Raw genomic sequence first — 20,156 nt, forward strand, 5'->3', positions numbered from 1 at the left:
TACAATGCCCACATAGGAAATATACCTATAGGAACAACAAGAAAAAGACAATACTTTATTGTCACCACTGGGAGCACCTGGCCCCCGGTCTGCTCTTAATCATCAGAATACTTAATTTATAGTCAAATGTCAAGTCACCTTTGAACCTGTGTCCCTATCCCCAGCCAGAGTTCTGTCCCAAGTCCAGCATTTTCCTTGAGTGTCAGAGTTGTGGGCAATTGCATAAAAGCTACAGTACCCCAACTTAGGAGGCAGCAAAGATGGGATGGAGAGGGAGAGTGGCAAGCTGAAGAAAGCCATAGGCAAAGTCCAATCACCAGTTATTAGAGAGCAAGACAGGCCCAAGTGTCAATAATCACAGGGGAAAGGAAATGCTGAGAACAAAATCTGGAGGAAAATGAAGGGTGGGAGAGGTCTGGGCCAGTTGGCAGTCTTGGTCCAGGAAATGTTGGCCTGAGTCAGGAACCCCGGAGGCTGTGAAGCAAAGGGCAACGGATCAGGGGACTCAGACATCATAGAAGAGTCGGACAAGCTGGTACCGAATGGAGAAGGTGACAGCACTACCGACGACCTGCAAGGAGAAATGAACTATAGTAAGAACCCTGGAGAAAGGGAGACAAGGAGGTGTAAACCACACCCCCAATAGCACTGCACCTGTAGCAACAGCAGGAGGAGGGTGAGGTTTCTCTCATGCATGGGCCCAAAGACTTTAAGTAGCAAGTTGATGAGGGTCATGTTGTTACATTCCGTGAAGGCACCATCCTCATCCTCACTGTGGCGCACCGTCAGTAGCCCAAGGTTCTCTGCTACCTGGAGAGGCCAAAAGTGGAGAGAACTTTTGCTAATACTTATGCTTCAGGAATGGGATCTGCTGAATGCTTGCAAACTCCCCTCGGGTCTGATGTAGGCCTAGGTTTTCCCATTCCCTGAATTCAGAATGGCAGCCTAGAGCCTTACCTCCTTGTTACCCTGTTACCTTTAGAATAAAGGTGCCCAAGAAAGAGAGGCTCTTGGTCTTGAACTTGGAATAGCTCATCTCCAGTTTGCCTGTCTTGGTATTGAGTCTGCAGGGGAAGAGAGCTTCATGTGACTGGGCCACTACACAAAGAACTCTCCTCACTGTGGTTAATCCATAGAAAGAGCACTGAATGTAGGGTCAAACACCCTGAGATCTATTTCTGGTTCTGCTGCATACTTCTGTGTGATCAGTGCTGCTGTGAACATTAAATGAGATCATGTAACTAAATGTGCTCTGTAATGTATAAAGGGCTAACTCTGTGGAGAAAGCCCTTCTTTGGGTCCACTCCCTTTGCACAGCAAATGTCTAAGGCATCCCGAGTGACAAAGCTATGATGTCCCTTTCAAGCCCCAAAGCTACCTGGGCATACGGTGGCGAGGACAGGGGATGATATGCAGGAGCTGAGGCAGTGAGTAGAGGAAGTTGAACACCTGGGGCATGAAGAAGAGGAGCATGGTCTTGCTGAAGTGTCCCAAGATGCCCACCACGGCAAAGGTCATGCCAGCAAAGTAACAGAAGGTATCTCCCACAAACACCCGTGATGGGTACCTGCGTAGGGGAGAGGATCTGAGCCATCAGCAAGAGGTGTTAGCAATTCTTTATCTCACATTACACATCCTGGGCACTGGGCTAGCCCTAGCTAGATCTGGCTCAGAGAGGGTTCGCGCTCTCCCAGCAACTCTCCAGGAACCAAGGCCCTGATTCCTTCTATTCCTGGGGGCTCCACAGCATCTGCCTCAGTGACTGATTTATGAATGCGTGCATGCTAAGTCCCTCAGTCATGTCTGACTCTCTGTGACCGCATGAACTGTAGCCTCCCATGGAATTTCCCAGGGAAGAATACTGGGGTGGGGTGCCATGTCCTGCTTCAGGGAATCTTCCTGTCCCAGGGATTGAACCAGGTCTCCTATATTGCAGGTGGATTCTTTAGCACTGAGCCACTGGGGAAGCCCAAGACTTAAGAATATAACCAACTAAAGACCCAGAGAACAATACAGAGATGTGCAGGTTTAGCCTCTGTATCAGGAGATGGGTCACAATCAGGACAATACCTGCCACATGTCCAAAGAGCTGTCCCCCCATCCACAGGCCTACTTACCAGTTATGGTAGAGCAGTCCCAAGGTGGTGAAAAAAAAGGGTATCATGAAGTAGAGAGAAAAGATGTGATCATCTCGATAATCACCTTTGGAAGAAGGGGAAAAAGAAAGAAGGAAAAGTTGATGTCCACTTCCCCTGCACATCATGGTCCTATTTTCCTCTGTCTCTTAAGTTCTTTCCCAAGCTATACAGTCCACCTCTCTAAAGTCTCAAGGACTCACTACCCCTTTTATATCACCCAGGCAATTTCCAATACTTCACCTCTTTCATGAACCCCTCCTAAACTAGTTACTGTCTTACATTTGGTTCAGACCATTCACACTCTTGTTTGAATATCAGCTTTACTTCCTGAGTGACCATGATCATGACACATTTAACCTAACATGACACGTTTAACCTCTCTGAGTCTCAGTTTCTTATCTGTGAAAAAAGTTGATAAAAAATACCTGCCACATAGAGCTGCTACAGAATTTAAAGTGAGATTACATTTTCAAAGTGCTTAACTTTAATAAGCACTTATGGAGGTCCTTCAGCCAAAGACCACTAAAAACATGCCTGGAGTCAAAGCTAGGTTTACTGAGGTGTAACAAAGGACACTTTGGAACCCACACACTGTGGGGAACCTTAGGATGCCTCAGTAAGGAGGTGTTAGGAGGACTTGTTATAGGATTTGTTTTAAGTAATTCTGCGGAGGATACAAGGAAACAGAGTTTTGCCCTGGACTGGGTGCTGTCAGCAGGGTTAGTGCCATGATTGAGAAGCTTAATAATTTTTATCCAAGAAGTGAGAACTGAGCTGTTATCAGAAGGAAGCAGCAACCATTCATTTTAGCCAGCAGGGGATCTTGGTCATTGTGAGATGTACTGTGTTCCTGTGGTTTTGTCTATTCTCAGACTGTTATAGAGAGGGTCTGGTTTTGGTCACAGTTACCCTATCTGATTTGGGGTTTTATAAAATTGTTTATGCTCAATAGGAGAAGGCTATGGCCTACCTATAAGTGACAATCCCTTTATAAATGCTAGGGCTTTCTTTCTCACATTTAACAAATCTTAGTTACTATTTGTAACTTACTATTAATAAGTAAATAGCTCCCCTTATTTTCCATAATTATTCACATATCACATTTTTTCTGAATTCCCCAAAGCCAAAGATCAGGCCGCTTCCTTAACACTCAGACTTCTCTCCCTATTCCAATCCCACCTACCATCCAGCTCCACCAAGTTGAAGACAATGATGGAAGCAGAAATGACGAGTGACTGGCCAGCCTCAAGGCCATTAATTCCTGCTAGAATATTAATGGCATTGGTACAGAACACTGCCAGCAGCCCCATGTAGACATAGTACAGGATCCCTGCGGGAAGAAGACAGTAAGAAAAGTAATGCCGCCTGTGGAACGAGGATTTAAGGATATTCTGACAAAAGTGGTGAGGACCAAGTGTGGGATGAAAGGTCAACAGAAGGATCTAAGAAGACACGGCGGGGACAAAACAGGAAGGAGAATGTGGAGCACCAGGAAGGATGCTCGGCCGGGTATCTCACAGGGGGCAAGGGTGCCCTGAAGTAGGGGTCATAGGGGCAGAAGTGGCCGTGCTACTCACCCAAGTCCAGATGCAGGCCAAGGATCGGGCGTAAGGGCTTGGGTACCACAATGGTCGTGTTGCCAAAGTTGGTGAAATAGACCATGAGGAGAGGTAGTGAGGCAGCTGTGGGCAGCAGCAGCTTATGGCGCCAGCGCAAATTCAGTACATCATCCGCGAAGCCCAGGAAAATCATGCAGCAGATGGCAAGGAGTGCACCTATCAGGGCCACAAACTGGGGGAGGCTCGGGCATGTCATGGCTCCAGCCTACTCCCACTTCACCGTTCCTTTCAAGAAGACCCGTCTTTTCGTTCGTTCTCAGCTCCTCCCCGCAAACCCAAATAACCCCAACTCTCTTCACTAACTCCTAGCCCTAGCCCCAGGCAGCCGCCCGCACTAACCCACTTACTTCATGGTGGGGGAAGGCTTTACACTGCTGCTCCACAAAGCAGTTCAGGAAAGGGAAAGGGATGAAGCAGAAGAGTATGATAAGGAAAACAGCACCGCTGATCACTCCCTGGGACTCTGGGCTGTGGCCCGGCAGCAAGTCAGGTGAAAGGGGTGGGCGGGGGGGAGAGGAAAGGGGGCGTGGTCACTCACTAATGCAAGCAGTACCGTCACCTAACTTGGCGGGGAAGGGCACCACCACTGGAATCCCAGATACACTCAAGGGTCCCACCTTTCCGCCTCCATCCCTTCCCCAATACTAACCAGATCTGCCCGCCACCTCCCAGAATCCCGGGCTGGCTGCTAGGTTAGCGCTCTGTCTAGCGCGCAGTCAAGCGTTCCAGTCCCCGCCTTTGCCCACCCCTTCCCCCCGCCTGCCCTGCCCCTCACATTTGCTCCCGGCTGGATTTGTTGAGGTCCTGGCCACAGAGGCGCGCGGCGATGAAGTGGCCTCGGAAAGCAGGGATAAGGGTCACTGTGGCCACAAATCCCATCAGCGAGCCGATCAAATTCACCAACAGCGGCATAGGCAACTCCGGGAAGGCCCACATGGTGACCTGCCAGGCGGCCCACTCGGCCGCCTTCTTAGCTAATGGGCAAGCTCCAGCAGTAAGGTGTAGCCGCTCCCCACAGGCTGGTTCTTCCTACAGCAGCCTGAGCAAAACCCAACAACTCTGACCTGAGCCGCCTTCGGGACTCCCGCGAGCCTCTAGGAAGCAACCTTGGCTCTGCCTCTCTGCCTCTGCTTACCCACTGTTTCCGCCCGGATCTAGTTCGCAGAGCAACTATCACTGGAAGGAGGCGGCCATTTTTAATACGGGCATAACAGTGGGGACAGAAGTGTGATTTTAAACCAAACCCTTTATTCGAGAGATGAATCATCACCAGGGATCTGGAAAAGCAATTAAAGAAGGACAAACAAAAGCAGATTCTTTCCCAACATCATATTAAAGATGTACAGCCCAAAGCGGAAAAACTCCTTGCCCGGTTCCAAGATGAACGCCTCCTTGTACCACGTGTCTGACGCGGCTTATTTTCGATTCCACGTCAGGTTTAGCTCCGTCGGCCTCCGCTGGTCACGCTAAAAGAGCCAATGCCTGGCGTTTACTATGGGACGCCTCTGGAACCGGGAAGATGGCTACAGGAAGCAGGGGGGCAGGGGGAGGGCAGGCGGGATAAGGATGTGGAGCAGCACCTGCTCCTTGTAGAAAAACCTGTTGCCAAGGTAGTCAACGTTGAGAAGGAAGCCAAGGTAAACACAACTCAGTTCCCCGAAACTCAGCTACGGCTTGGAAGATGATGTAAATTTTAAGCGCTGACACTTGAAAAGCCCCTCCCACTTCATGTTTTCCGGCGTCCTTGATTCAGGTACTTTTCCTACATCATCCCACCCACCTTCTACCCCCGCAGTAGCAGTTAGTTGCCGGGCAACACAGCGGCGCACTTCAGAACTGATGGGGCTGGGAGTGCTCTCAGGTTTGGATTTAACCCAGTACTTGACTTTCCTTCGTATGGGATCATTAGACTGTGGCAGCCTTCCAATCCGAGGAGGTGAGGCCGAGGCTTTGGAAAGAACTAAGTAGGAGAACTCGGAGAAGGCAATGGCACCCCACTCCAGTACTTTTGCATGGAAAATCCCATGGATGGAGGAGCCTGGTGGGCTGCAGTCCATGGGGTCGCTAGAGTCGGACACGACTGAGCGACTTCACTTTCACTTTTCACTTTCATGCATTGGAGAAGGAAATGGCAACCCACTCCAGTGTTCTTGCCTGGAGAATCCCAGGGACGGGGAAGCCTGGTGGGCTGCCGTCTATGGGGTCGCACAGAGTCAGACACGACTGAAGCGACTTAGCAGCAGCAGCAGCAAGTAGGAGAACCAAACCCCAAAGTGGCTGGCTTCTGGTAAACCTGAGGAATTCCCAGGCAGGTTTCTCCCTCCAGGTCAGGTGCCTTTTGCTTGGCACCTGTTTCCCTTGATCACACATTCACAGGCTCTTAGGTGGCAAATGATTCCAGTCCTCAGGGAAGAAATCATCACGAGGAAGTTGAGAGAACTCAAGTATGCTGATAGTTTCTTCATTCTTTTGAATAAGAGTCAGAGTCAGGTTGACTCTTTTTAGGCCAAAGGTAGTCCCTCTTGTCTCTCAAATGTCCTTTCTACTTGAAGGTGGCTCTAATTAACAACATAAAGCCATATATACGGCATATATATATATATATATATATATATATATCAAGCCAGTAATTACTTGATAGTTGTATTCCACCAGTTTTTCAGTACTTATTATCCCACTGGTATTGTTTTTCTGTGTGTGTGTGCAGCTGCACATGGGTACATGAGTGTGCATCTGTAATTCCCTAGAGGCACAGTGTTTTCTGTTCCACAGGGTGTCCCCCTGGGGCTAAGCACACAGATATCTGTATCGAAGGCATCAACACATATAATGAGTCTCTATCTGAAAGAGGTACAGAGGGCAATAGGAAAGAACAATTAGTTGTGACCAGGGGAAGTGAGAGGAGCTTGAGGAAGAGTAATATCTCCAAAGATTTCAGTATGTGACAAGATTGGAAGGGCCTTTCAAAGAGGGAAAGTGAGACACCAGGAGCAGGTGGAAAGGAGGAGCTTGTGAGAGCCCCAGAGGAGGCAGCATTCAGATATCTGGTTGATCAGGAGCAGGCTGAGACTCCCGGGAGGTCTGAGGAATAGTCTGTATCTATTTCCTGTTTTATTAGGAGGCCAGTCCTAATAAATCTTCCCATCTTGGCATTGGGAACCTTTGTCTCTTTCTTCTCCAGAGATCGTTAGCCCTCCCCCACAACCCCCACTGGAAGAGGGTAGGGGACTTGTTCAAAAATAAGACACTGGGGATTCATGGATAGTAACATGCATACATGTTACTATCAGAACATGGTTACTTGGATACTTGTTATATAATCGGAATATTTTTGTTCCCATGATGGTAAATGCCCAATTGATTATCAGACTCACAAGGAGAAACAAACACATGATTGTTTGGGCACACTTGAAATTTTGTGCCTGTCCTGATACAAGTTCAAAGCATCTGCCTATATGCTGATGCTCATCCTAGGATCCATGGATTAGGTGGGTTGTCAATGGTTTCAGCTGGTTTCTTGGGCTGAGCAGGCAAGGTCTGAGATGCACATCTCCTGCTAGGGAGCCCTGAGTGCCTTCCAGTAAGCAAAGCCAATGCATTATTAAGTCCGATTGCCTGAAAAGACTGTCCTAGAAATGTTTCACAGTGCTGAACAAGTCATTATGAGACAGCTTTGGAGGGTTTGGATCTATGACACTTTCAGGACCATATCTGTGGCTTTTTCCAGGCAGCTGAGTTACTTTTTTCCATTTCTTCCTGCCTCTCCTTTATCAGCAAGCCCCAAGATCTCCCATTCCACTTGGATGATACAAATAGATTTTCAAAAGATGGAAACAGCATAGAAAATCTCAGTGTTTACATGTATATTGGAATATTTTCTGTTAGGCTTCTTTGTATTTATTTATTTGGCTGTGCTGGGTCCCAGCCACGTCACTCAGGACCTTCGATCTTTGTTGTGACATGCAAATTCCTAGTTGTGGCACGTGGGATCCAATTCTCTGACCAGGTGCCAAACTCGGGGCTCCTGCATTGGGAGCACAGAGAGTCCCAGCCACTGGACCACCAGGGAAGTCCCTCTGTTAGACTTCTTAAAATTACGAAGAATTTGTGCTTGGGAAACTTTTAAGTACTGTAGGGACACAAAGTGAAATAAACATGATTGTTTTCCTGAAGGAGTTGACTTCCTTATATTAAAGTATCTTGACTGAATATGAGGGAAGAGAGATGAGTTAAGACAGGGTCTCCACTTTTTTTGTCCTCTAAAATCCACACTCTAGGACTTCTGTAGTTTGTGGGTTTGTTGCTAAGTCACATCTGACTCTTGGGATCTGATCGCCAGGCTCCTCTGTCCATGGGATTCTCCAAGCAAGAATATTGGAATGGGTTGCCATTTCCTTCTCCAGGGGATCTTCCCGACCCACGAATCGAACCCCAGTCTCCTCCATTGCAGGCACGTTCTTTACCAACTGAGCTACAAGGGAAACCTATAGTTTGAGGTAGCCAATGATGATGCATGGGCAGGGCCACAGCAAGGTCACCCACACCCCATTCCTTAGAGTGAAATCTGGGGATGCCCCAGGCTTTCCTACACCTCCCATGGCTCAGGCACCCTGTCGCTAACCTGGCAGGTTCTGCTTAGCTCTGCAGCCGGACACTTTAAGAGGACATTGTTTACTTCCATGTGCTCATTGCTCAGACTAATGACTGGATTTGGGAGAGAGATACTTAACATCTTCCTGTGTACCTCTCTAAGGAAGGCCTGCCATATATATGTGGAGAAAAAGGGCCTCTTGGGGAATGGAGATTCCTCTGAATCTTTTTGCAGAATTTTCCTTCCCCTGCCTCCAGAAAGCAATGACAAGCCTCTGTCCTATAGGAATGGAATCCATCCCCTTACACCTAGGAAAAGGGATGGATTCTGAGGCCAGAGTGTACCTATAACATTTTTGGATGCGTGCTGAGATATCACATATTTCAGTCCTCTGGCTGAATCTATTGATAGTCCAGTGCTGCAGTGCCAGCTCCCTTCTCAATACCAACCCCTCTACACGTGCTCCTTAGGCAGAAGCTGTTACTATGGAAATACATTATTTTTAAAAACAGAAGCAGCCCCAGGCTTGGGAAGTATCTCCAGAACAAACCCACACGAGCAAGGAGGTTAATAGGGTGTCTCTTAGTCCTGGCTCCAAAGGATGGGAGTAGATGACGGGGGTCAATATTCCATGTTCTCAACCTCTCTCGGGTGGGTATCAGCTGGACCTCTGCCAGGCACTTCTGTCTAGGAGGGATGCTCTGCATCTACACACCCAGAGCCTAGCTTCGGCCAGGAACCAAGAAGCTGCGGAACCTGGGTGTTTGGGGATAAGGGGTTGATGCTATCCACAGGGAGTTCCTCCTTTTTAACTCCACAGGCGTCCAAACTATGGAAAGCTAAGGAGCGTAGGGGAAAGCAGAGGCGGCATCTCTGTGAGTGCAGTTACTCTTGCTTACTCTTACCTTGAGCTCAGGGGAGCAGGAGTACCCCCGATTCCAGAATGGGGCGGGGTAGTTAAAGATCCCGCCTATTTCCCACCCAGGAACCTCCTCCCCGTTCCGCTCCTCCTCCCACGGTCTTACAGAGCTGGAGTTCCCGGCTCCCTAAGCCCCTCCCCCGCGGGTGCGGCTCCTTTAAGGCAGGGTGGGGGCGGGGGGGCCGGCCGTGTTGTCAGTGTCAGCTCTGCGCACGCAGCCCTCCGGGAGCCGGTGCCGGCCCGTGAGCCACAGCGTCTCCGCAGACGAGTCTCCGCCCGGGTCCGGCGGGGCCCCCGCCGTGGGAGGAGTCGGGCGCTGGCCGGCGACTAACCCGGGTCGCACTGGCGGATCAACCGAGGAGGGCCCCGGACTACGGAGAGAGGGACCCCGGCGTCGCGACTCCCCAGGAACCTCCTCTCCTCGATCTGTGGCACCCCCTAGTCCCGGGCACCCAGCCCCGGAGAGCCCCCAATCCCGCGCGCCCAGCCCCGGGGGAGCCCGCCCCCGCCCCGCGGCCCGCCCGGGCCATGCTCCCCCGGGGCAGCGGCTGAGCCTGAGCTGGAACCGGGACCGGAGCCCGCGCGGAGCATGGATCCGGGTTGGGGGCAGCGGGACGTGGGCTGGGCAGCCCTGCTGATCCTCTTCGCCGCCTCATTGCTCACGGTGTTGGGCTGGCTGCTGCAGTATGCCCGGGGCTTGTGGCTGGCGCGGGCCCGCGGGGGCCGGGGCCAGGGACCCGCCTTCGCTGCCGAGCCCGCCGTCTCCCTGCGGGAGCTGGGCGTGTGGCGCTCGCTGCTGAGGCTAAGGGCGACTCGGGCCGGCGCACCCGAGGAGCCAGGCGTCCGGGGCCTTCTGGCATCTCTCTTCGCCTTCAAGTCTTTCCGGGAGAACTGGCAGCGGGCTTGGGTGCGAGCGCTGAACGAGCAGGCCTGCAGGGATGGGGTGAGTTGGACAGGACCTAGATGGTCCCCCCACTCTGCCTTTTTTTTTTTAAAGAGGAAGGACTGCTCAGGCCAGGAGGACCGTATGGGGGTGGGGATCAACTGAGGAACCCCGTGGCATCTCCTCCCCTCTGGGGTCAGAGAGAAGGGTGCAGGCGTGCCTGGGCGTTGTGGAAATCCAGCTATATCCCAATTTTCTATTCCTGTGGTCTAGGTACTCTCTGGCTCCAAACCGGTGCACAACTTGCTGTTCTCATAGCAACACTAATCCCTGTGCCCCAGGGCACTTCCGCCTAGCCTGGGTGCTGGTTGTGTGTGGGGGGGGGGGGGCAGTGGGGGGAGAGCAGGGCTGGCAGGAGTAGAAAAGAGACAGGTGCACCTGTGAAAGAATCTGCTTGGTCCTCTTGCCACCACACCCAGTCAGCACTTCATGCCCCAGATCCCTGGTGTGACCAGGCCTGAATCCCACCACCCCCCCCCCATCCCTCAGTAATTTCACTGCTCCAGTCTAACACATCCTTCTTCATGCTCCCTGCCATGTCTGTGTGGAAGGAAAGGTGTTCAGGTGGAAAGGAGACTGACAATTCATGACCCTCCCAGCACATAAGCCTAGAGCAGTCCCTTGAGGGTCAGTCACAAACCAGCCCAGCCTACTTCCTCTCATTGCACCACCAGCAGCTGGCCTCCTAGGAAGTGGGGCAGGAAGCATGGTCATAAGACTGAGGTGGGAGTGGGAAGTGAGACCTCCTTGTCTTGGGATCCCCACTCATCTTGGCCTTCACAGCCTATGAACCGCCTCGCTCAGAGGGTTCTCCATTTCCAGCCACCACTAGTTGGAGGGCTTCACTCAACTAGCTGCCCAGATGCCTGGAAACAGTAGACACACAAGAAATTGCTCTTCCTCCTTCACCCAGCTGACCAGAAAGCCAGATGGCATCTGTCAGTCTGCACCATGAACTCAGTCTTCCACCCAGCTCTCCCTGTACCTTGTTCCTCTGTCAGGACTGACTCCCCAAGACGACTGACTCCCCAAGACAGCTGACTCAGCTGGACATTAGCCTCCCTTGGAGGGGGTGGGGAGATTGGGGTTCTAACCATCCATCTCCCTTGGCCTGACCTTCGGACAAGACTGCTACAGTAGCAGAGAAGTTGGCTTTCCCCGGTTTGCCAGGGAAATGAGCCCTGTGGATTTGTTTCTGTCTGTGCCCAGTCTGTGCCCCCTCCTCAGTTCTTCCCATTCTGCTCCCTGGATGGGGCTGCAGCAGTTTGCTTCAACTGCCGTGGAAGAATTAGGAAGCTCTTACAACACCTAAGCTAAGCAGCTTTCTGCTCCCTAATGCCACCTTGCTCTCTGCCTTGAGGAATTAGCCAGGTCCCTGGCCGCTGAGCCTTCTGAGCTTGCTTTTCTTCCCAGTTCCTCTGGTAAAGTTCCCCAAGGCCATGCTGAGCTAACCTTCATCTCCAAGAATATGGGTAGAGTCATACTCCTGTGCCTCCACATCCCATTTAGCTGGAAGAAGGCTTAGTTCTTATCTTGAATAAGTGGCTCTACCGCTTTCACCCTTGGCTCAGCCGTGTCTCTCCCTGCCCAGCTAAGATATATAGGTGGCACCAACACCTTTATTATTATTTTTTTCTATGCACATCTTTCTTCAAGGGTAGGGAAGAAGGTAGGGGGAGGAGGAAGGCTCCTGGCATTCAAGGAGGAATCTAGGGTCTTCAGCTCAAGGTGATCTGGTCTCTGAGGTGGTCTAGCTCCCCAGGTCTGCCTCACACCTGCAGACCCCTGAAAAGGTGGGATTCAAAAGAAACACTTCCTGTCCTAAAGCTCTGAGCCAAGGAGGGGCCAGAAGGCAGCCTGCAGCTGAGGCCTCTGCAGTGCCAGGGCCTAGCCAGCAACTGAGTAGGTCAGCCCTGCGGGGGCAGTTCCAGAGACCTGACCTTATGCCCACATTACTCCCCCAGAGCTCCATCCAAATCGCCTTTGAGGAGGTGCCCCAACTCCCACCCAAAGCCAGCATCAGTCATGTGACCTGCATAGACCAATCAGAGCGCACCATGGTAAGGGTCTGATGGGTTCTGCCTTCTTTAGGACTGGGGTGGGGGCTGATCCTGAGTTCCCTTTACTCTGAGGGTTCTAACCTGAAGTCTGTGAATGCCTTAGGAATCCCAGAATTGGCTTCAGGAGGTTGGAGAATCCCATTGAAGTTACAGGCAAAATGTAGTACTTGTGTGCATATCTGCATTTTTCTGGAGGAGTCTGAATTTTATCATTCTTTTATGGATTTATGACCACTCCAAGGGCTTCCCTGGTGGCTCAGTGGTAAAGAATATGCCTGTAATGCAGGAGACTCAGGTTTGATCCCTGGGTTGGGAAGATCCCCTTGGAGAAAGAAATGGCAACCCATTCTAGTATTCTTGCCTGGGAAATGCTATGGACAGAGGGGCCTGGCAGGTTACAGTCCTTGGGGTCACTAAAGAGTCGCAAAAGAGTTGGACCCCCCAAAAGGTGATTCCCGAGGGAAACTGGAGAGGGGTCTGCTGACCCACTCTCAGGCAGGACAGGGCAGGGCCGAGGTGAGCATCTTCCTCTATGCCTGACCCTCCTTGCCTCCGTGCCTTGGCTGTCTCAGGTGCTGCACTGCCAGCTCTCTGCTGAGGAGGTGATGTTCCCAGTCTCTGTGACCCAGCAGTCCCCCGCTGCCGTCTCCATGGAGACCTACCACGTCACTCTGACACTGCCACCAACACAGGTGGAGGGGGTGTGGGAAATGGAGTTGGGCAGGGGGTGGGAGGTTCAGCTGCCTCTGCCTTTTCTGTTTGGTTCCTCTCTAAGATGGAATTTGGGAAGAGAGGGTCCTAGGGGGTTGGAGGAGTCAGGCAAGTCAACCCAGTCCCTTTGTCCCTTGTACACAGTTGGAAGTCAACCTGGAGGAAATCCTTGGCGAAGGCCTGCTTGTATCCTGGGCCTTCACTGATCGCCCAAATCTCAGCCTGACGGTGCTTCCCAAGCTGCAGGCCAGGGAGGTAAGGGGGAAGGGCTGGAGAGAAGAGACAGAACAGGGAGAGGGAGGCAGAGCTGAGGGCCTCACCTCCTTGTTCCCCTCCCTGCAGAGAGGTGAGGAGCAAGTAGAGCTCTCTACTATTGAGGAGCTGATTGAGGATGCCATAGTCAGCACCCAGCCAGCTATGATGGTCAACCTCAGGGCTTGCTCTGCCCCTGGGGGCCTGGTGAGTAGGCACTCAAAGCAAATAGTTTGCGTGCATGTTGTCTTCAGGGTACTGTGTTGGGATTCTTACAGCTCTTTTTACCTCCTCCTGCTCTTAGGTTCCCAGTGAGAAGCCACCCATGGCACCCCAGGCCCAGCCATCCATCCCCAGACCTATCCGGTTATTCCTAAGGCAGCTTCGAGCATCTCATCTGGGAGGTGAGCTGGAAGGTGAGAGCCAGAAGCTTCTGGTGGGCTACCAAGGCTGTGGCTGCAGGCATTCCTGGCCCCTCTGCCCAGGGTATGACCTCTCTACTACTCAATGGCCTCTCAACTTGGATATGAGCATTTTTATGTTTCTGGTTCCTCACAGGCACTGGGGAAGTGTGCTGTGTAGCTGAGCTTGACAACCCCATGCAACAGAAGTGGACCAAGCCCACGAGGGCTGGGCCTGAGGTGGAGTGGAGCGAAGACTTGACATTGTAAGGAGTGACTCCCCAGCCCCCACCCCTGCTTCCACGGGTGGACTGAGATCAAGTCCTTCCAGCAGAGCCCTGACATGAATCAGCTGTTTTCAGCTCTTAATTTTTGCTGTGAGCCTCTATTGTATGCCAGGCCCTGGCGTAGTCCCAAGGGCTACAGACATGACCAAGATGCACCTACCTCAACCCTGAGTTGATCACCAGCTCAAAGCAGAGACAGATGTACGTCAAGGAGATGGTATAAGTGCTCCAGTCCAGGTTTATAAAAAGTGCCATGGGCGTGCTTAGGTTAGGGAGCTTAATTCCACAAAAATAAAGATAAGAGTAGGCTTCATGGAGGAAGTGGCATTTAAACCACACCTTTGAACAAAAGTAGGATTTCAACAGAGTGTGAGAGACCAAGGGTTCATGGCAGACGGAACAACTTGAGTAAAAGAAAAAGAGGGTGATTCAACATAGAGACTGGAAAGGCAGGAACCGGGAATATCTGAATGCCCAGCTGAGGAGCATGGTCCCTGCTCAGCCCCATCCCATTTTCTAAGGAAGAGTCTGTATTTGGAAGCATATTGGAGCACTTGTTCCATCTTATTTACATCCATCTCTCTCTGCCTCTGGGCTTCCCAGGTGGCTCAGTGGTAAAGAATCTGCCTGCCAATGCAGGAGATGCAGGTTTGATCCCTAGGTTTCGAAGCTCCCTGGAGGAGGGAATGGCAACTCACTGGTTTTCTTGCCTGGGAAATCCCATGGACAGAGGAGCCTGGAGGGCTTTACTCCATGGGGTCGCAAAGAGTCAAACACAACTGAGCATACATGCATGCACTCTGCCTCTGGCCTGAGATCAATTCAAGGGTGGATTCAGTTTGCTAATCTTCCCCCTCCCTGCCCCACCTCTCGTTGGCCACAGGGATCTGGGCCCCCAGAGCCGGGAGCTGACCCTCAAAGTGCTGAGGAGTAGCAGCTGTGGAGACAGTGAGTACGGGGCAGGAAGGAGCACCTCTGGGTGGGTGCTGAGTGGGGCTGCCTGGTCATGGACCCAACTCACAGTGCCACCCCTTTCCCCAGCTGAACTCTTGGGCCAGGCCACACTGTCTGTGGCCTCCCCTTCCAGACCACTGTCCCGAAGACAGGTGTGCCCACTCACCCCTGGGCCCGGGAAAGCCCTGGGGCAGGCAGCCACCATGGCAATAGAGGTGAGAAGCTGCCCCCGGTGGGGAGATGGGAAGACCCAGCGAAGGCCAGTCCTGAGGCCCTGCCTCTTTCCTCTTTCCCCCTTGGCAGCTTCAATATGAGGAGGGTTCCCCCCAGAACCTGGGCACTTCCACCCCCTCGACTCCACGCCCCAGCATCACACCTACCAAGAAGATTGAGCTGGACCGGACCATCATGCCAGATGGCACCATTGTCACCACAGTCACCACCGTCCAGTCCCGGCCCCGGGTAGATGGCAAATTAGGTAAAGAGGAGGAGCCTGGGAGTCCAGCTCTAGCCAGGGGCCCTGGACTGCAGATCCGTGGCAGGACAGGGAGGGGGCAAAGAAAGCCCTAATTCCAACTCCTCCTGTTTTCTGACCACATCTTCCATATCGCCTATGCCTCTCTCAAACTTTCCCTTGAAAGTGAACGTTAAGTTGCTCACTCGTGTCTGACTCTTTGCCACCCCATGGACTGTAGCCTACCAGGCTCCTCAGTCCATGGAATTTTCCAGGCAAGAATACTGGAGTGGGTTGCCATTTCCTTCTCCAGGGGATCTTCCTGACCCAAGGATAGAACCCGGGTCTCCCGCATTACAGGCAGATGCTTTACCATCTGAGCCACCAGGGAAGCCCTAAACTTTCCTGTACATCTGTCCATTTCCCTAACTAGCCCTCTCCCCTTTAAGTCTGGACCTACCAGCCCCCATGACAGTACTCATACTTCCACCTCCCCAAGTTCCCCTCTGTCTTTTCACATGTTAGTCTTCTTCCCTTTTCCCAGCCCCAGCTGCCTAATTGCCCCTCCCTCACCCCTCAACCTCTAGCACCCATGGGACCCTCCAACAAACCCAGTGACCTCAGTGGCAATTCTCCTACTCCAGGGCCTCTCCATGACATTTCTCCCAGCTCTACAGGTCCCATGGCGTTTCCCGTACTTCCACTGGACCCCTATGCCATCTCTGCACACTCTCAGTATTTTCATGCCCTTGGTGGGGCCCCTGCCTCTTTCCCACACTCCTATTGGTTCCTGTGGTATCTTTTTGTCCCCATGGCATCTTCTTAGTCACCCCTGTGATTAATCATGCCTTAGTCATGAGTCAGCCAAAGTCTGCCTCTCAATAAAGACAGTAGCGGGTGGGGGCCACTCTAAAGCACCTCCCAGCTCACTGACCCTCCCCCACCCACCAGACTCCCCCTCCCGCTCCCCGTCCAAGGTGGAGGTGACCGAGAAGACGACGACAGTGCTGAGTGAGAGTGGTGGCCCCAGCAGCACATCCCACAGCAGCAGCCGTGAGTAGGGAATTGGGAAGTGTGAGTGGTGGTTGACACCGGAGTCCCGGAGTCAAAAACCACTTTGGGTGAGGCACAGGAGTTCAAGTCCAAGAAGGAGCTAGGGAGGAGTCAGGTTGCCCGTCTTCTGTATCCATCATCCAGCAGGGGAGAGCCACCTTTCCAACGGCCTGGACCCTGTAGCAGAGACAGCCATTCGCCAGCTGACTGAACCCAGTGGGCGGGCAGCCAAGAAGACACCCACCAAGCGTAGCACACTTATCATCTCGGGTGTTTCCAAGGTAACAGGGCTCTGGGGAAAGGAGGTGGGCTCGGGAAAAAGCCCTCATGGGTCACTGTTGCCCATTAAAACTTGTCCTTCCTGCCAGGTGCCCATCGCTCAGGATGAGTTGGCACTCTCCCTGGGCTATGCGGCATCCTTGGACGCCTCAATACAGGATGATGCAGGGCCCAGTGGAGGTCCCTCCTCACCTTCCTCAGACCCCCCAGCCATGTCCCCAGGACCCGTAGATGCCCTCTCCAGTCCCATGAGTGTCCAGGAAGCAGATGAGACAACACGTTCGGACATTTCTGAGAGGCCCTCCGTGGATGATGTTGAGTCGGAAACAGGGTCTACTGGTGCCCTGGAAACCCGCAGTCTCAAAGATCACAAAGGTGGGGTGATATTGGCAGCCCCTCCTTTTTTAAAAAATGTACTTATTTATTGTGGGGTTATGCTGGGTCTTTGTTGCTGCGCGCATGCTTTCTCTAGTTTCAGAGAGTGGAAGCTACTCTTTGTTGCAGTGTGTGGCCTTCTCATTGCGCTGGCTTCTCTTATTGTGGAGCACAGGCTCTAGGCGTGCAGGCTTCAGTAGCTGCGGCTCCCAGGTGCTAGAGCTCCAGCTCAGTGGTTGTGGTCCACAGGCTTAGCTGCTCCAAGGCATGTGGAATCTTCCTTGACCAGGGATCAAACTCATGTCCCTTGCATTGGCAGGCGAACTCTTAACTATTGTGCTACCGTTGTCCCACCCCTACCCCTCTTTGATGCCCAGTTTCATCACCTGGGTCCCACTGGACACTTAGGGACATGGGAGCCTCGGGCCAGTCTCCTCGTTCCTCCTCCAAGGGATCATCAGAGTTCCCAGCCTGTTTCAGCCACGCCAGAGTAGAGACTGGGGACTTGCTGCCTTGGGTCTTGGCTTGGATCTAACAGGCGTGGGTAATAAGAAGAGACTCAAAAGTATTTCCCTTTTTTAAAAAACCTCTGTTTTTCTCTCTTCCCGGATCTAAGAGCATATTTTCCTTCCCTTATTCTTTTCTTCTCCCTTTCCTTTCATTCTGAACTCTCTCCGCTATAAGAAATCCTTCCCTAGGCCAACCCTAGGAGTGTCCCTGTAACAGTGACACAGTCGGTACATACCTGTGGTATTTCTAATTTATAAGGTTGTAGGACTTGCCCCAAATATCCTCCTCCCTCTGCCAGCGCGTCTTTAACTATTTTAACTATTTATGACTTATGTCTTTAACTATTTATGATTTAAGCCTGCATCACTTCTTGGGATATTAAGGGTCCTAAGTCCAAAGCCTGCTGTGTAAGCACCTTTCTCATTATATTGGTCTTGAATTTACCCCTTTAAAGTGTTCCAGACACACCGCTCTTTGCTCACATCCTGGAATCTACTCAACAATCAAGGTCAACCCACTTTGTCGCTTTGTGATTTTATAGGCTTTTAGGAACACCTCTGTTCAGCTTTTTTCTTTCTTTAGTAAAGAGGCCCAACTGTCAGTCTGTCCTCACAGAGTAGCCAGCCCTGGGACATTCCTCCTCAGGAGTGCACATAGAATCCCATGAGCGCCGCCATGTTTTTCGCAGGAAGGGCATGTCTTTTCTGTTCCATGCCTTGGACCCCTTCATGCTCTTCCATGCTCTGCTCCCCACCTCGCCCCTCAGCCTCCCCTCTCCCCCCAACAGTGAGCTTCCTGCGCAGCGGCACGAAGCTCATCTTCCGCCGGAGGCCACGTCAGAAGGAAGCTGGTCTGAGCCAATCACACGATGACCTCTCCAACACGGCGACCACACCCAGCGTCCGAAAGAAGGCTGGCAGCTTTTCTCGGCGTCTTATCAAGCGCTTTTCCTTCAAATCTAAACCCAAGGCCAATGGCAACCCCAGCCCTCAGCTCTGAGGGCCCTGTTCACCCTCTGAGCTAGGAGAGAGCCGGAGTCCTCTCAGCCCTTTCCCCACATTCCCTTCCATTCCCCTCCCTGGATTCCCAACAGCCTGGGCCAGGGAAGCCCCGCGAGTTCCAGGAAGGCCTGTCAACCCTGGGCTGTGGGGCCAGCTGGAAGGGTACTTGCAACGGGAAGCGTGTGAGAAGTGGACACCCGTTGCCAAGGACGTAGAAGAGGGAATGGGTGGCTGGGAGAAAGAGGAGGCTCTGTCCTGACACCTGTGGGCATTCCTCAGACCCGTTTGCCTGCTGTTGACACCCACCCCCTCAGAGGAGTCCCAGGGTGCTCAGCAACTCAGATGATCCTTTCTCCCTTATTTATTCTCTTTTCTATTTATATGTGTGGTCCCAGCCCCTCAGTGAACAGTGGATAGAGGGCATCTCTCCCAGGTGATCCTTCTCTCCTGTCCCAGGAGGGTTGGCAATTCCCTTTGGGATGGGGCTCCCACACTTCCCTCAGGTCCCCACCCCGACCAGCACCAGTGTCTGCCTCTGAGGACATTGGCAGCTCATAGAATGCCGGGCCGGTGCCCGGGATGGGGGGCAGGTACTCCCCACTCCCTGCCTCCCCTTCTGCTCCTCATCCCTCCCTCCCCCTTTATTACCGTTTTTTGTACTTGATGCCTTCTCTGTGAGCAGTGGCTCTGTTGGAAGGAGGGAGCCAGGAGCCTGCTGGGAAGCCTTCCCCAGAGAGATGGCTTTAGGAGTTTTATTTACAGACTGTGTGATGATGGAGCAAGAGCAGGGTTGCCCCTCTGTATAGTGGGAGATGATGATGTCCATTGCTGTGTGATGGCTTGGAATTTAATTTATTAAAGTCAAACTGGAGTTTATAAACTGAATAAATGGTCATCCTTTGAAAGGCAAATGGGTAGTGAGGCTGTGGTGTCGAGTGGGAGGATCAGAGACAGGGACCCATGTCGGGTAGGTGACACGTACATTGGGTCTGTGAAGTTCTTGCACAGAGGGAGGGACATGTGAGAGAGAATGGGAGCACAGTGTCTTTGAAAGGTCAAGTTGTAGTGGTAATTTTAGTCAGGAAGAAAAAAAGCTTCAGCTAGTACAGGCATCTTCATTCCCCTTCCTTGAACAGGCTGCTCCTCCTAGAATATAGGAGAGTCTGGAGTAGAGGCTCTGGATCTAGCCTGGATCTGAGTCCCAGTTCCACACATAATTATCTGCATGACCTTGGGCAAATTATGTCACCTCAGAGTGCCTCAGTTCTCTCATCTGTAGAGTGGGAACTATGATTAATAGTAGCTATCGTTTGGTGTGGGTGAGAAGTAAATGAGTAAAGTGCTTAGAACTCAGCTGGCATACAGTCAGCACTGAATAAGGGTGAGCTGTTGCCTCCGAAGAGACAGATTGGAAGGGGGAAGTCTCGTAAGGGTTTCATCACAATAAAAAGTCTTTCACTCCTAAATGAGGGCAAGTTTCAGGCGATTATGACACTAGTAAATTCAAGGATCCTGGTTCCTGTTCTCCCAGACCTTACTCAGGACTTGAAGCAAATAAGCTGCTGCAGGGTGTCAGACAGAGCACTGAACCAGGGACAGAAAACCTGGG

The 20,156-nt window shown here is 52.0% G+C and overlaps 2 protein-coding genes across 18 annotated transcripts; one reads left to right on the forward strand and one right to left on the reverse strand.

The window, feature by feature from the left end:
- Positions 1–41: 41 nt before the first annotated feature.
- On the reverse strand, positions 42–4,886 carry DPAGT1 (dolichyl-phosphate N-acetylglucosaminephosphotransferase 1). Of its 7 annotated transcripts, none has more exons than XM_086339620.1 (9): positions 4,533–4,886; positions 4,105–4,225; positions 3,716–3,913; positions 3,322–3,468; positions 2,118–2,202; positions 1,379–1,567; positions 977–1,064; positions 655–810; positions 42–571 (listed from the first exon to the last, which is right to left on the reverse strand). In XM_086339620.1, exons 3-9 carry the CDS (start codon positions 3,888–3,890, stop codon positions 506–508), a joined length of 906 nt encoding a protein of 301 aa, XP_086195746.1. In that variant the 5' UTR covers positions 3,891–3,913; positions 4,105–4,225; positions 4,533–4,886; the 3' UTR covers positions 42–505. The 7 variants fall into 7 exon arrangements, 5 of the variants coding, with proteins under 5 accessions (XP_086195746.1, XP_086195744.1, XP_086195745.1 ...); XM_086339618.1 differs by having other exon boundaries at positions 3,716–3,929; XM_086339619.1 differs by lacking the exon at positions 4,533–4,886 and adding an exon at positions 4,407–4,506 and having other exon boundaries at positions 3,716–3,929.
- A 378-nt stretch (positions 4,887–5,264) lies between these two features.
- C2CD2L (C2CD2 like) lies at positions 5,265–19,427 on the forward strand. 11 transcript variants are annotated; one of them, XM_086339608.1, is made up of 14 exons: positions 5,265–5,510; positions 12,175–12,270; positions 12,843–12,962; positions 13,126–13,236; positions 13,324–13,440; positions 13,538–13,649; positions 13,792–13,900; positions 14,805–14,869; positions 14,963–15,090; positions 15,179–15,353; positions 16,281–16,382; positions 16,530–16,663; positions 16,751–17,036; positions 18,334–19,427. In XM_086339608.1, exons 2-14 carry the CDS (start codon positions 12,268–12,270, stop codon positions 18,543–18,545), a joined length of 1,674 nt encoding a protein of 557 aa, XP_086195734.1. In that variant the 5' UTR covers positions 5,265–5,510; positions 12,175–12,267; the 3' UTR covers positions 18,546–19,427. The 11 variants fall into 11 exon arrangements, 9 of the variants coding, with proteins under 9 accessions (XP_086195734.1, XP_086195733.1, XP_086195728.1 ...); XM_086339607.1 differs by having other exon boundaries at positions 5,428–5,510; positions 16,527–16,663; XR_015141949.1 differs by lacking the exon at positions 5,265–5,510 and adding an exon at positions 9,452–10,210 and having other exon boundaries at positions 16,307–16,382; positions 16,527–16,663.
- The last annotated feature ends 729 nt before the right edge of the window (positions 19,428–20,156 follow it).

Source organism: Bos grunniens, chromosome 15 (assembly GCF_055505025.1).
Source record: "Bos grunniens cultivar Pamir isolate PY7600 chromosome 15, Bosgru_T2T1.0, whole genome shotgun sequence".
NCBI classification, from domain to species: domain Eukaryota; kingdom Metazoa; phylum Chordata; class Mammalia; order Artiodactyla; family Bovidae; genus Bos; species Bos grunniens.

Excerpts from the sequence above, each read along its gene's own strand:
- C2CD2L (XM_086339602.1), top strand. The coding sequence starts at position 9,857 with ATGGATCCGGGTTGGGGGCAGCGGGACGTGGGCTGGGCAGCCCTGCTG. Across the intron at positions 12,271-12,842 it reads ACCAATCAGAGCGCACCATG|GTGCTGCACTGCCAGCTCTC; the intron begins GTAAGGGTCTGA and ends TGGCTGTCTCAG. Across the intron at positions 16,664-16,750 it reads TCATCTCGGGTGTTTCCAAG|GTGCCCATCGCTCAGGATGA; the intron begins GTAACAGGGCTC and ends CCTTCCTGCCAG.
- DPAGT1 (XM_086339618.1), bottom strand. The coding sequence starts at position 4,693 with ATGTGGGCCTTCCCGGAGTTGCCTATGCCGCTGTTGGTGAATTTGATC. Across the intron at positions 1,568-2,117 it reads GGACTGCTCTACCATAACTG|GTACCCATCACGGGTGTTTG; the intron begins GTAAGTAGGCCT and ends TCCCCTACGCAG. Across the intron at positions 1,065-1,378 it reads CCTCGCCACCGTATGCCCAG|ACTCAATACCAAGACAGGCA; the intron begins GTAGCTTTGGGG and ends CTTCCCCTGCAG.